A 15056-nucleotide genomic window follows, 5' to 3' on the forward strand; every position below is an offset into this window, starting at 1 on the left:
ACAACAACAACAAAAAGACAAAAGAAAAAAAAAAAAGTTAACCTTAATTTGCTTATTTCTCAAAAGAAGAGGCAGTAACACTTTCAGATCCTGCCAGTTTTACCCCTGAAACGTGTATGATAACAACATTTATGGCAATGGATGGCTGTTTAAAATCATAATGTATGATTGAAAACAAGTGTATCCACTATAAGAAGGAGACTCCCAGAAAGAAAGGAAAAAAAGAAAAAGAAAAACAACTAAAACTGTTAAAAGAAGGAAACGTGTAGAGAATAGAAACAGAGGTAACAATCTAAATTAATACAGGTCTCTTTTCCCCTCAATTTTCACATATATTTACATACTTGTTTATAACTTGAATGTTAGAGATGATCTGGAATGTGTTCACAAGTGTATTGTTTCCTAAATTGAATAACTAGCTTCTATCATATTTGGCTTAATAAATAGTAAATGGAGGCAAGTGAATTCTACACTCATTTTTAGTTTATAGTCAGATAATCTAGCTAAAAAGGTAGCTAATGACCCGAATCTCCCTAGAACCATATGACTGCTGATTGGTTTTGTGCTTTGCTTCTTGGGTACAAGGTTTCTTGATTTTTTTTTTTAAGCGAGATTAAATCTTTAATTATTTTCTTTTTCAATGTAATAGTTAATTTAACTAAGCATTCTCATATGAAAATGTAATTGAAAAAATTAAAAGAAATTCTAAAAATGACCTTGTTTAAGCAAAATGAGGGCTTAAAACGTACAACCGCCTTCCTAGTTGAAATTCGGCTTGCTGTGGTGCTTTGCAAACTTTTGGTTGTGATTTACCCTGTCATTTTTGAATTATGGTAACCACGCTGGAGCCAAAACCCGCCATTAAATAAATTCTCACATAATTCCCTACATTCATTTGTTTCACTAATCACTTACCTTCTGTGCCGCACCCACTAATTTTGTGGTATCTAGTTTCCTTGATTTAAATTGGTCCTAATTTCTCTTTTTACTTCTGTCCTTTCTTCCCTCGTGATAGCTTCTCTTGCCTCTTGCTGCAAGAATGTCTGAGGAGTCTTACTTTGAATCTAAGACAGAGGAGTCAAACAGTGCAGAGATGTCATGTCAGATCACAGCAACGAGTAACGGGGAGGGCCATGGCATGAACCAAAGTCTGCAGGCCATGATGCTGATGGGCTTTGGGGATATCTTCTCAATGAACAAAGCAGGAGCTGTGCTGCATTCTGGGATGCAGATAAACATGCAAGCCAAGCAGAATTCTTCCAAAACCACATCTAAGAGAAGGGGGAAGAAGGTCAACATGGCCCTGGGGTTCAGTGATTTTGACTTGTCAGAAGGTGACGATGACGATGACGATGATGAGGATGAGGATGGTGATGAGGATAATGACGTGGATAATAATAGTGAATGAAAGCACAAAGCAAAGTAATACAATTGAAAATGTTTGGGAAAACAAAAGGAACTTGTTATCTCAGTCTGTACAAAAACCAGTAAGGAGGTAGAAACCCAAGCACTGCATTTTTAGGCCAATCACATTTATACGACAGTCATTTCTTTACGATTTTACTTTTGATTTGTCTTTGCTTATAGTAAAAGGGGGGAAGGGAAGTAAACCCAAAAGGTCTAGTTCATGAATCAGCAAATGTGGTGCCTGATTATAGAAATTTGTGATTCTATATGCAATATCGTGTTTTTTAACTAATGACATTTCTGGCTTTTTTTTAATGAATATAGTTTGTGTTTGATTTCATTTGACTTAATTTCATTTGAGCAATCTTCAGTTGCTTTAAAAAAATATGTAGATTTTGAACAAGGACTCAACTCCTAATTCTTCTTTGACTTTGGGTTTTCTTGTAAGACACTACTTTTTTTTTTTTTTTTTTTTTTTTAATGGCAATGTACCACACTGTCAGAGAAGATTGTGGCTACAAAACCCAACAAAAATACTGAAATGAAAGGCGGTTATAGCAAAACTTCTTTAGAAATACCTAAGTGCTAAGTGTATTTTTAATACATAATAGCACAACTACTGAAAGTAAAACTCAAGAGTTGTTCTCAAAAAGTGCATTTACAGGAGAAATACTCTCATTTGAAACAAACAACAGATGTTGAAGGCTTTCATACCAGTGCTCACCCTAGAAGCTTCTTCACGACAAACTTCACCTAAGGCTTAGCTTATACTTTATACAAAGAGAAATATATGGTCTTAAAGGTATACTTCCAGGCAGTGTGAGTGTTAATACAGGGCAGGAAGGGTATATGTATGTGTGTTTGTTGTCCAGAGGGGCATGAGAATCCTGGATTCTAAATACATGTAAAGATAGGAGTTCCCATCCTGGCTCAGCAGAAACGAATCTGACTAGCATCCATGAGGACACAGATTCAATCCCTGGCCTCGCCCAGTGGGTTAAGGATCTGGCATTGCCATGAGCTGTGGTGTAGGTCACAGACTCAGCTCTGATCTGGCATTGTTGTGGCTGTGGAGTAGGCCAGCAGCCACAGCCGAGTCTAATCTAGATAAGCTATCCTTACTTAGGCACAAGTGCAGGATGAAGGGTCCCTTTTATATTAGATCTGGCCTTCCAGGCGTGTCTTTTTTTTTAACCCTGACTCAGCCACGCTGGTGTGAAAGAGAAGTGAATAGGTGCTGCTCTGAAAACCTAGCTAGCCAGAGAGATATCCTCAGAATGTTATCACAGATTTGTCAGAGCTCGTTTAAACTATAAAACACTTTTAAAAAGAACTATAAAACACTTGTAGTTATATATATACAGAAAGGCAAAAGAACAAAGACTTTTTTCTACCCTAAATTAGAAAGCAGTGCCATTCATTTGACTGTTAAACCAAAGTACTTTTGGTGGTTCTTTTTACAGAAGATTTAAGAAAGAGTATCATCACTGACATTATCTAATACTATTTCCAAGTTCATTTGATCATAAAAACTTCTTAGAATTTGAAGCATGACATGCTTCCAACCCTGTTAAGGGCAAAAAATACCATAAAATGGTCACTACACCGTGCCAGCTTTATTTGGAGAAAAATAACTTATAAAATATTCTGGGTGTGAAATGTAGACCAGTCTATATTGAATAGTGATAAAGAGAAGGATCTGAAGTCAGAGCATGATTCACAATTGCCGTGCAATCTTGAGCAAGTTATTTAACTTTTGTGTCCCTTTGCTCATCTTGAACATGAGAATGATAATAGTACCTACTTCAAAGGATTCTTGTGAGGATTAAGTGAAATGATACATGTTAAGCATTTAACACAGTACCAGGCCCATGGTAAGTGGTCAGCTAGTGTTAGCTACTCTTAACTATGCCAGGGAAAATATACTGGGAAATAAGTGGTTTCCATAACCTGGAAAACTAAACTATCAATTTCAAGTGCTATTTGTTGGGTAGGATAGAGTGAAAATTAAAGTGAATAGCTCTCAGGAAAGATGAAGAGAACATCTTTAGAATGGAAGCTATATAAGTAGATCTATTCTGTCATTCTGTGAAGACCATGCTAGTGGCAAGGTTTGCTTAGTCTGAAGTATTTGCCAGCCTTGCCACCACCCATGGTCCAGAAAAACACTCTGCCTAGAAGATGGGTTCCTCTCATACCCAATCGGATATTTTTCTTGTGTCTATGCAAACATAGATACATACACACCACAATATAGTGCTGATGACAAACAGGTGCAAACATAAATAGGCATCCTGTCGGTGCTCAGACCTAGAGGAGTCTGGCCTGATTCAAGCTGAGCCACTCAAACAGAAGATCTCGGAGTGAAGCAGAAGGGATGGCCTTCGGCTCTTGCCTTCCCAGCATGCCATGGGGCTCTGCAGCCATGCAACCTGAAAGAGCACCAAAGACCAGATGGTTCAAAGCCTCTTGTATCTCATCTGTTCAGGCCAAGGTCAAGTCAGCCATCCCACCAGTACTCATTGAGCCCCTCCTCTGTCCCCATTACCATTCTAGGGAGCAGCTAGATGAAAATCTTTACACTCATGGAGCTTCCATGCTAGGGAGCGGAGATGGACAATAAACAGACCAAATGCATCATACAGTAACACTGGATAAGGGCACGTGGGGAAACCAGCGGGGAGGGAGGATGAGGTCCATGCTGTGCTGTGAACTTTAAGGTGTGGTCAGGAAAGGCCTCACTGCTAATGGAATTTCTATGGGCTAATTTTGGGATCTGTGTGCCTTGTGTGAGAATGTGTGCCCTGGCTCTCATTTGAGAGTAACCAGCAATAAATTTAGAACATACGAAATGCATGGGGTGGATTTTTTTTTAAAAAGTACATGAAATAAAAATTTATAATAATTAAATCTACCATGATTATACCTAAGGTTTTGGTGCCTTAAAAACATGAAAGCAGCCAAAGAGGGCCAAAAGAGAAAGGTAATAGCCAAGCCCAAGGTTTACTGTCATTTCAAGTAGTAATTCTCTAATCTCTCAACTGCTGCTATTTTCCTAACTGATATTCCAGAGATGATCAGAGCTCAATACCCTACCATCAGGAAACTGCAGAGCCTTCAGATACAGCAGATTTGATAACCTCAGTGAAAAGCTTGAAATGTTCTCTGCCTAGAACTGGGCTCCAGATAATTACCATATGGCCTGGTCTGTTTTACTTTCTCTTCCAAATCAAAATGTCTTTCTAGGGTTCGGAACACTCCTGCATTCTGAGTCATGAGCAGAATCTTAAAACGGTCTCACTCTGTCTGTGAAGATGATTTAAAAGACTTCCGACTATATTATTAGCCTTATTAATTTTAAAAAGAAATACATATTATCCATGTACAGAATGTCTAATCATGTTAATTGTGCAGCTTTTAATTCATTTTTTCAGCTCAGTTTTTGAAAGGGCAGATTATTGGTGGTGGATGTATTTCCAATGACTTGACTCACAAAAATGTACATTTATAAAGTGAAGAGTTAAAGAAACACATTCATAATGAGAATTGAGACTCTAAATTGTGGTAAATATTATTGGAGCCATACAACTGAAACTGTAACTACTCTTCCATCTTTTCTCCTTTACTCATAAAGTTGATCATGTAGAACTTGATGACACCCTCTTGGTGGTTCTCAACCACAATAGTGCTGTCACCAAATGGTGGTTGGTGATGCTAGGGCATAGTTTTGGTTGTCACGTGACTGGGGGTACATTTAGTGCCCAGTGTCCAAAGTGGTAACATCCCTTGGGCCAGGGACAGTCCCACCCTATAAAGAATTCCATCCAAAATACCCATAGGATCGTCCCTTCCTCCACTGAGAAACTTAGCTAAACCTGGCAGTTTTAGAATTCCACATCTTACTTTTTCTCCCCGACATGAACTTACCCAAGTCAAAAGATGCATTTGCAGAATTACAGCCACTTACACATTCTGAATTTGGTAGATTTGTGCCACTTATCTTAAGGCCTCTCTTGTGGAAATGGTTTTTTTCCCCTTAAGCACACTGGTGGAAACTTGATCAAACAGCTCAATTTAGCGGGAGAGGGGAGGATGTCACTCTCTCTTTGCCCTGATTCCACTATAAATTTTTAAAAATATCACTGAAGTACCTATAATTCTGCAAAGTAGGCAGGATAATTTAAAAGGACCCGTTTCTGAACAGTCTTTTGATGTAAGCAAGATCACATTTTAATATTTTGCATAAATAAGCAATGGGAAGAGGTGGGAGGCACAGAGCACACTTGTTTTCAATGCTCTGGAGATGTTGAGGGCCCATTTTCAGCCAGTAGTTTTATTTATTTATGTTTTCAGCCAATGATCCTAATATGCAGTGGGTCTGTTAGCCTTTACGACCACTTGGGGAATTCCAACTTGATCCCAGGGAAAACCGAGGAATTGGGGTGGGGCGCGCAGTTTAGAAGAGATCAGAAATGATGTCTCATGGCGCTACAATGTACACAACTGAATTTTTCGGAGTCTCCATTGGAGTGGTCAGAATTTCATGAAAGGTAATTTTAAAACATTCTGAGTTAAATCTCGATCCTTTTTTAATTTTTTTTTTGATACACTAGACTTGTTGCTGCCTTTGAAACTAGCAGAGTGTCACTCTGCCACATGCATCATAGAGCATAATTTTTCTATAATCAGGTGCCTTTTGCTGCTTTGGGGTAAGACTGTTTTCCTGTTTATATTAAGCGTTGCCAGGGAGAAGCATTGGTTCTGTTCTTTCAGTGGTAGCATAGCCTGCTAGCCCTGGATGTGGCTTCCCTGATCAGAAACAAGTGTCCACCAGGACACCTGGGGGACTAGCCCCGTTTCCTCGGCCTCCAGCTTAGTTTGCGCTCCATAGCCTGTGAGGAGCTTTCTGGTGTGGGATTATTTACTTCAAACCTAGAGTTTCGTGCACCTACATTAACTATTTTATATCATGTGCAGAATAACAGATCTTTTAATGTCAGATACTCTATACACTGCACATATTGCTTTTGCACTGTTTTAAAGATTTTGTACTAAATGATAGAAATTATTTATATTCTTTGAGTGTGAGCTTTGAATAGATGGCGTTATCACTTTATTGTTTAAAAAAAAATGGTTTTCTCAATTATTCTATAGCAATGTTATTCTGAGCAAGTCCTATGCCAAAAATCTTGTATCGTGTTTGTATGGAAGATTAAAATTTTACTTATGTGTGGTAAGACTACTGAGTTACTGACTTCATGGTTGGAATTTGATATTCCAGCCCAAAGTCCACAATGTATCCAGAAATCCAAGTTGGTGTCATACATTTTACCTTGATGTGAACTTCTCTTTGCTTTCCTTTGTTTTAAGACTCCATTTTGCAATAAACGTTTTGACAGTAAATCCCTTCGTTATGTGTTGCTGTGTACATCAGAGCTTTGTTAAATCGGATTCCCAACACGCTTTGAAGGAATCGTTGTCACACGCATGCCCATGAGTGTGGGCGCTTCTCTCCTGAAATCAATTGGAGTGTAAATAATGAATTTGTAAAGTGATGGGGCAGTCACAAGGTGGGTTTTTTTGTTGTGTTTTTTTTTTTTTAATCCCCAAAGAGAGACAGAAAGGCTTAGAAGTCACCCTACAGCCCATACACTGATATGTTAACAAGGTACAGCTAACATAAAGGATATGGGAAGCCGCTCTGTGGCTGGAGATCATTAACTCTTCTCCCCTGTCCTGCCACATTCAAACCGTGTTGAAGCAGTGCCTGGCTCCAGCCTTCCGCTCACTGATCTTTGCAAGCCTCGCGCAAGAATCCTGCCGCAGCGCGTCTCAGACTGAACCCGGCACCTTTCCCTTGGCGTCATCCCCATGAGCCTCCTCAGACAGCAAGAAACTCGTCTTCTCTCCTTCTGACAGGAAAACCAAAGATGTTGGTTGTGATTAGTTGTTTCATTTACCACCTTTATTCCATCCAAGAAATAGTTCTTGATTTCGTCCAGCACAACATTTGGGAACTGTATGAAAATCAAAACATTCCACACACCCCCTCTCCCCCACGCCCTCTAAGAGCCAGCCTTGATGCAGGACACATCTCTGCAACGCAGGCTGTTGTTTCTTGACTTCATCAGACAGGTTCCTTGTTTGATATTTGTTTCCGTGATGGGCAAAGGGAATGACATACTTCTGCAGCTATATCCAGCTGCCCCGTGAAGAAATAAAACTTGTCGTGTCTTTTCTCTGATCGAGTTCAGTTGTAGAGTCTATTTCTCAAGTCACTTGCCTTTCTGCATTATTAAAGCAGGTGAGTGCCTGTGACTGCGGACACCAGGTATTTCAGAGGCGGGAAGGGGCAGTTCTGTGGGAATCAGAGTACATGAGGGTATAGCAGAGTTTGTCTAGGGTGGTAGCAGTTTATACCCTCAGAACTTAGCTGTACTCCTCAAACTCTCTGCCTTCAGATTTATTGTAACCAATGGGTTTTTTAAATACTTCTGCCTGGCCCCCTAGAGTTGGCCTCTGTTTCCCCTTAGCCTCAGACCTGCGCACACAGGCATCTGGAGCTCGGGTCAGGCAACTGTATGGAGCCCATCCTTCCTTCCTCCCCCGCCACCACCACTGCCAGGGTCTTGCCTTGCTGCCTCTCCTCACCAGGACTCACCTCTCCTCCTTGCCCTGCTGTGCTGGCTCAAACCACTATGTCTTCCATCCCCCATCTGAATCTCTGAAACCCTCCCTTCTCCGTGGTAAAGCCATAGCCATTGAATTCTATACCAGAGAATTTAGCATGGAGGGAAATGCACCCTTCAATTAAAATTTTGCTAGGATTTGTGTGCCAGGCACTCTGCTGGGCACTGAGAAAGTGAAGATGAAGGTGGCCTTAAATTCCTCCAAAGGTATAATCCATACCAACCTCCCTCCTGATTAAATGAAAATCTCTTTAAAGGCAGGGGCTTGTCTTTCCTAGCAAGGTTTTGAGCATGTGAATTTCAAATACCGGCAGATTAGAAGGATTAACTCATCCATCCTCTGATTTTTACACTAATTGTAAAAGTAACCAAATCCAATTTCTTTTTTTCAGCTCACCTACACACACACACACTAAATGTTTATTTGAAACATGTTGAAGGACATTTTGCCCTCTTATCTCATGAGCAATCCAACCGTTTTGGCAAGACAAGTTAGTTAAAACTAATGGTTATCACAAACAACTTCAAGTCACAAGACACAGTTGTTGTTTGTTTTGTTTTGTTTTATTTTCCAATGATGTAGGGGTTTATTGTTTAGTCTGTGGCCATGGAGCCTATATTGAAGTGGGTAGCCCTTTGGCTCTGAAAATGGGCAGACGGAAGCCCTCTTGCAAAGTTGTCTTTTGTGTTTGTGTACCTGCCAGGGAGGGAGGTTAGTTTAGTTTTAGTTAGAGCAATTCTGCAACCAGGGTTCTTTAGGACAATTGCAATTTCACTTGTCCTGATAGCATTTGGTTTTAAAAATACAGTGCACATGAGACATTTAGTCAAACTCTCATAAACCCCCCTGTAAGAATATGCATATAAGACATCTGGTTACCAGGTAGTTGCTCGTGAATTTTCACTAATAATCTTAACGGTCCTTGAGTTGGCTGAGAATTCCAAAGAAGGCGCTGGTATCTGACAAACGTCAGAAATTCCTTGACTGCCAAGGCCCTGTTGTGGGAGATAAAACTACCCTCGGTTTGCCACGTACCAAGAGAAAAAAAAACCCCGGATGTACAGAGTCCCATTGTAACGCCTCACCAAGCTCGATGAATTGTGACAGAGCGGTTGATACACTATGGCTTCTGTGGGCAGCATCTTTGGAACCCTGTGAAATTCCTCTTAAGGTCGAAAAAATTGGTTTCCGTTCAAGGTAACCTGTAGGAAGAACCAAGCCAGGGCAGAGCAGCAGCTCCGAGCTAAAATACTGAAAAGAGAGGATAAACAAAAAAAGACAATGATAATATTCCTTTTTTCCCCCCCATTTCATTCATATTTCCCATGCAGCTGCTGCCTTCCTTTGAGATTGGTGCTTGGACGGAAGATGACGTGGTAAGTTGCTTCTCTTAATGACTCATTTAACCTGGGCAGGTAGTTCATAAATTTGTCCACGAGTTAAAATGCGGTTAGAACGGTTTGAGCCTTAGGAAAGCCTAGCTAGGAAAGGTTAAGAGATTCCATGTTTTTCTTTCCTTTTTTTTTCTCTTCTGGCCACCCTGAGGCATATGGATGGTTTCTGGGCCAGGAAAGGGATCCCAGCCACAGTTGCAAACTAAGCAGCAGCTACGGCAACACTGTATCCTTTAACCCATTGTGTCAGCTGGGGATGGAACCTGTGTCCTGATGCTGCAAAGATGCTGCTGATCCCATTGGGCCACAGCAGAAACTCCCCAAGCTTTTCTATTTTTAATGCAGTAATGATTTAAAATAAGGCCTCCGGCGTTCCCAGGAGGTCTAGTGGTTAGGATTAGGCGCTTTCACTGCTCCAGACCAGGTTCAATCCCTGCACATCAAGCTGCTGCACACTGCAGCCGAAAAAAAATAAAATAAGGCCTCATAAGCAAAGCAAGTAACTCTTCCAATCTTGGAAGAGAATTCCTCCTCCCTATTTGCTCTGAAAACTTTTCCAGAATACAGTAGTGAATACAAGTTAAAAGGAGAGTCCAGGATACCAAATGAACACACTTGGAAAAAATTATCTTAAGTTTTCCTGAAAGACCAAGAATGGACTTGAACCAGAGTGGAGAAAAATCTGGCTAGGGCAGTGGCTTAGCCCTGTCCATTTTGCCATCTTTCCTCTGACCTTCCCCGGAAAGAAATGGACACAAGCTTCCAGACACTCTCTGCAACTGGAGCTGGAGAGGCTTCATGCCTGGGGGGAGGATGTAACAGACTATTTAAGTCCAAAGGAAGTCCTACACCCTACACTCTGGGTAGAAATCATGAGGAATAATCCTACTTAGCCTGTTACATCTCCGTATCTGTTTCCTTAGGAGAAAACAGGTCTAATAGGCCCCTTGGGGCTCAGCGGGTTAAGGACCCTGCATTGTTGGTGCTGTGGCTCAGGTCACTGCTGTAGCAGGGGTTCAGTCCCTGGCCCGGGAACTTCTACATGCCTCAGGTATGGGAAGAAAAAAAAAAAAAAAAAAAAAGATGTAAGAATTTTTGATCAGAGACCTCAGGTGTGTATGCCTATCTAGGTCCATCCTGTAAGTTCTGGGTTTCATTAAATAAAGGAAAAAAAAGTTTGTATGCCAGCCTTAGCAGGCTTACACCTGGAAACCCCAAGGTGCAAACTCACTACGAGAAACTCCTGGGAAGGTCTTTGGAAGGTTTACCAAATTCAGTCTGGTTTCGGGCCGTGGCATGTCCCTCCCTGCCCTTGGTATTCTGGTGAAGTAATACTGCTCTCAGCAAGAGCTAACCTCTGTGGCTTCTGCAGGGCAAGGACGCTGGCTCTGGTTGCCTCTGCTTCTTCCATTCCCTGTGCCCCGATGACGCTAAATTTCCAGCCAGCCCTGCTTAACAAGGAAAGAGAATTTAGGATCTCCTGTTTTCACAGGCCTGGATATAATCCCTTTATCCGAAGCTGCAAAGTTGTCCCATCTCATTTGAGAAGAAATGTTTTAAAAGGCATTGAGCTCTAACAGCTATTTTTAGACTTTGCTCTGAGGTTGAAAGTTTTCAAGCCATTTAAATAAATTTCCAGGAGTTCCTGGTGTGGCCCAGCAGAGACAAATCTGACTAATATCCATGAGGACGCAGGTTCGATCCCTGGCCTCGGTCAGTGGGTTAAGGATCTGGCGTTGCCACGAGCTGTGGTGTAGGTCGCAGATGCGGCTTGGATCTGGCATTGTTGTGGCTGTGGCGTAGGCCAGAAGCTATGGCTCCAGTTTGCCTGCTAGCCTGGGAACCTCCATACGCCTCGGGTGCAGCCCTTAAAAGCAATAAATAAACGAACAAACAAATAAATGTCCAGGGTCAAAGGGGCTCCCCAGAGAGTTGGTGGGCCTGGTTCTGGCCCCCCATTCTGTCTCGCTTCACTTAGGTAATGTGAGAAGCTGGGGTAAACCTGTGCCTAACGAACTTCCAGTGAAGTCAGCGGGTCCAATCTCATTCTGTAGAGCAAGTCCTACAGCTAAACTTGTCTTGGGCCACAAAGCTACTTCATAAGCAGGCCTTGATCAAAGGACACATGCCACCATTTTTCTATCCACTGCTGTATGGTCTTCATTACTCACCCAATTACTGGGTAAACCAGGACCCCTCAATAACCCGGGGGACCCCTGGCACATACATGGAAAAGTCCTTATGAGTAAGAACCTTCTTGAAAGGGTTTTTTTAATATCTTTCAAATAAAGAGGAAAACTAATGATCCTTTAAGTGTCCAAGACTCCCCCCTCCCCACCACCCCCAAAGGGATGGATGTCTCCAAATTTGAAAGCTGGAAGGTTTAAAACTGAAAAGAGCAAATCCTCTGTTTTGTGGTTGAGTGAGAATTAAAGATATTTTAATCCATTGAAAACTATGTGTTTCACTGTTACGTCTGACCACTGCCTATGAATGAATCTTCAAAACCCTGTGTGTCCTCTCTTTCGCAGTATTTTTGGGTTCAGCAACTCGTCAGAAAAGGCAAGTGGAATTACTTACCTTCTTAACTCACGCAGTTAACTTTGCTTGGGATACAATTGCGTCTAATTTTTTTTTTTTTTCGGCCTTCAAATCACTCCCTTCAGGTGACTCGTCAGCAGAGATGAGTGTGTATGCAAGCTTGTTTAAGGAAAACAACATAACGGGAAAGCGACTGCTGCTTCTCGAGGAAGAAGACTTGAAAGACATGGGCATCGTCTCCAAGGGGCATATCATCCATTTAAAGGTACCTCAGGGAGTTCCCGTCATGGCTCAGTGGTTAACGAATCCTACTAGGAACCATGAGGTTGAGGGTTTGATCCCTGCCCTTGCTCAGTGGGTTAAGGATCTGGCGTTGCCGTGATCTGTGGTGTAGGTTGCAGGCGTGGCTCAGATCCCACGTTGCTGTGGCTCTGGCGTAGGCTGGTGGCTACAGCTCCAATTAGACCCCTAGCCTGGGAACCTCCATATGCCACAGGAGCGGCCCAAGAAATGGCAAAAAAGACAAAAAAATAAAAAATAAATAAATAAATAAATAAAGGTACCTCAGGAAGGGGCTCATTCAATCAGCCAATCTTTATGGAGCACCCACCTCGGAGTTGATCCTGTGTCACGTTAGAGGCTGAGCTGGATGGCATTGTGCAGAAATACTTCCTACCAGCAGATCACCACCTGCTGCCCCCAGGGACCCTTGCTCCCTCCTCCTAATCCCAAAACCAAAGGGTTCATGCCTGGCCCTGCAGAAGTCACTGGATACACCTGCCGATCAGACCCCTGCCCTCAGGAAGTCTCTAGCCTTTTGAAGAAGACAGGTGTTATTCATGCAATAACGGTAAAATGACAGGTGTAAGACCGCCTCAAAGGAGAAGTGAGGTGGGGCTGCGGAAAGGCTTGGATGAAGGAGAACTGCAGGACCGGGAGGTGTGAAGGGCATAGAAGGGCATGCGGAGGAGGTTTTCTGGCGGGAGGCACAGCCTGTGGAAAGGCCTTGTGTGGAGCTAAAGCTGGCGGGAGGCACAGCCTATAGGAGGAAGCATCGTGTGGAGCTAAAGCTCTGTGGGCCTGCAGAGCCACCATCCCACCCAAGAATGGCAGGGGGCGCCTTCCTGTGAAGCCAGAGGCTGGGTATCCAGCAGGAGCCCTTGAAGATGCCAGACTGTGTCCAGGGGCTGAGTGAGGCCATCACAGCACCTAAAGCCATGGGGATGTGGGCTCAGTCTGCAGGCCTCCAAGCTTTGACCTGGATTAGATACCATCCTGTGTGTATTCTCAGCCCTTGTTTTCTCAGGAACTCCTAATATTTCCCCTCAAATCTTCAGTTTTGAGTGCTTTCAAAGCTAAACTTCGGTTTCTGTTGCTGTCGTGCTTTTTTGTGTGTGTAGTTTTGACACCAGATCTGGTTTTTTGTTTCTCTGCTTTGGTTTGCTTCTTAGTTCCACAAACGAAACAACACTCGCCGGCCTCTATGGACACCTTGTTATTAACCAGAGGCCTGTTTCAAGAGAGCTCTTATGATAAGATTGGGTTTGCTCCCCAAACCTCCTCAAGCCCAGTGTGGATAGACGGAGGGGTGGGCACAGGTTAGAAAGAAGAGAAATATAAAAGAGATGGAAATGTAGACAAGGCCCCTTCTTACTCAGATCCACATCTTTTTATTATTACTATTTTTTGTCTTTCTTTTTAGGGCTGCACCCATGGCATATGGAGGTTCCCAGGCCAGGGGTCCAATCAGAGCTATAGCAGCCAGCCTATGCCACAGCCACAGCAACTTGGGATCCGAACCTACACCACAGCTCACGGCAACGCCGGATCCTTAACCCACTAAGCGAGGCCAGGGATCAAACTGGCGTCCTCATGCATGCCAGTCAGGTTTGTTAACCGCTGAGCCACGACAGGAACTCCTCAGATCCACATCTTGACAAAGGCTCACCCCACATGCAACAGTTTTCTCTTTGCCTCAGTTGGAGCTACTGTACCAGGCTTTCTACAGAAATCCTCCCATCCACTCCTGTCCTGTGAGCCCTGGATCCATGTAAGAAACACACGGATGGGCCCTCAGCATCCTTTGGACAATGGCTTAGCCTTAACCCACCATCTGTTCCCTCTCAGGAGATGGGCAGGAAACCTCATGCATAAACATACACCTCAAAGGCTGGTAAATAATTTCATCTCGACCCCTAGCTGCAGGCAAGTCCATCCTGAAAAGCAGTGCTGGCTTAGATGGGCCACAGTAGGGAAAATTCTTTTCTCTGGTACGGAGAAGTTGCAGGGTTCTAAGAGAGAGATTTGATAAATTGTGGCCTATCTTGCAGATGCTAAATAAGATGCTCCCACTTCCCCTTTGCCTCTCCTGCCTTGAAAAAGCACCAGCATCCCTTAAGGAGCAGTCGAGAGGACAGGGCTGGCAAGCCGTGATGCTCCCTGACAGCCACAGTCATTTAAAGATTCCCAGACCAAAATCAACAATAATGGAAAAAAATGAAAATTGTAAAATAAAATAATAAAAGATATGGATGAATCCATTCAAAAATAAAATAATAAAGTAAAATCGGAGTTCCCCTTGTGGCGCAGCAGAAACGAATCTGACTAGGAACCACGAGGTTGCAGGTTCGATCCCTGGCCTCACTCAGTGGGTTAAGGATCTGACGTTGCTGTGAACTGTGGTGTAGGTCGCAGATGCGGCTCAGATCTGGCATTGCTATGGCTGTGGCCGTAGGCTGGCAGCTACAGCTCCGATTAGACCCCTAGCCTGGGAACCTCCATATGCCATGGGTGCGGCCCTGGAAAAGACGAAAAAATTAAAAAGTAAAGTAAATATCCCCAGACCAGAGTTCCTATCATGACTCATTGGGTTACAAACCCCATTAGTATCCATGAGGATGTGAATTTGATCCCTGGCCTTGCTCAGGGGGTCGGGGATCTGGTGTTGCTGTGAGCTGTGGTGTTAAGTCATAGACTAGGCTCAGATCCCATATTGCCATGAGCTGTGGTGTAGGCTGGCAGCAG

General features: G+C 43.0%; 1 protein-coding gene and 1 long non-coding RNA gene across 14 annotated transcripts in view; one reads left to right on the top strand and one right to left on the bottom strand.

Moving 5' to 3' along the window:
* The window catches only part of MAP3K20 (mitogen-activated protein kinase kinase kinase 20), a 204655-nt gene that overhangs the window by 150941 nt on the left and 38658 nt on the right, over positions 1-15056 (top strand). For 10 of the 13 annotated variants that reach the window (XR_014829549.1, XR_014829548.1, XR_014829554.1 and 7 more), the window contains exons 12-14: positions 9429-9473; positions 12023-12053; positions 12158-12297. Coding sequence is in view for 6 of the 13 variants with exons in the window: in XM_013990583.3 (XP_013846037.2) it covers positions 9429-9473; positions 12023-12053; positions 12158-12297 (216 nt within the window). In the remaining 7 variants the exon portion in view is untranslated. Of the gene's footprint in view, positions 1-1015; positions 6811-9428; positions 9474-12022; positions 12054-12157; positions 12298-15056 lie in introns of those variants that run through there. The other 3 variants (XM_021075200.2, XM_021075202.2, XM_021075201.2) reach the window with 1 other exon arrangement.
* LOC106508121 (uncharacterized) lies at positions 9226-12187 on the bottom strand. The gene is made up of 3 exons (XR_001304693.3): positions 12072-12187; positions 10847-10939; positions 9226-9348 (listed from the first exon to the last, which is right to left on the bottom strand). It is a non-coding gene; the product is annotated as an uncharacterized LOC106508121 (long non-coding RNA).

The sequence above is a fragment of the Sus scrofa genome, chromosome 15 (genome assembly GCF_054392235.1).
Source record: "Sus scrofa isolate SSC_HxYL_T2T_F1_AM1 chromosome 15, Sscrofa_HxYL_maternal_Yorkshire_Landrace_v2.0, whole genome shotgun sequence".
In the NCBI taxonomy this organism is placed as follows: Eukaryota; Metazoa; Chordata; class Mammalia; order Artiodactyla; family Suidae; genus Sus; species Sus scrofa.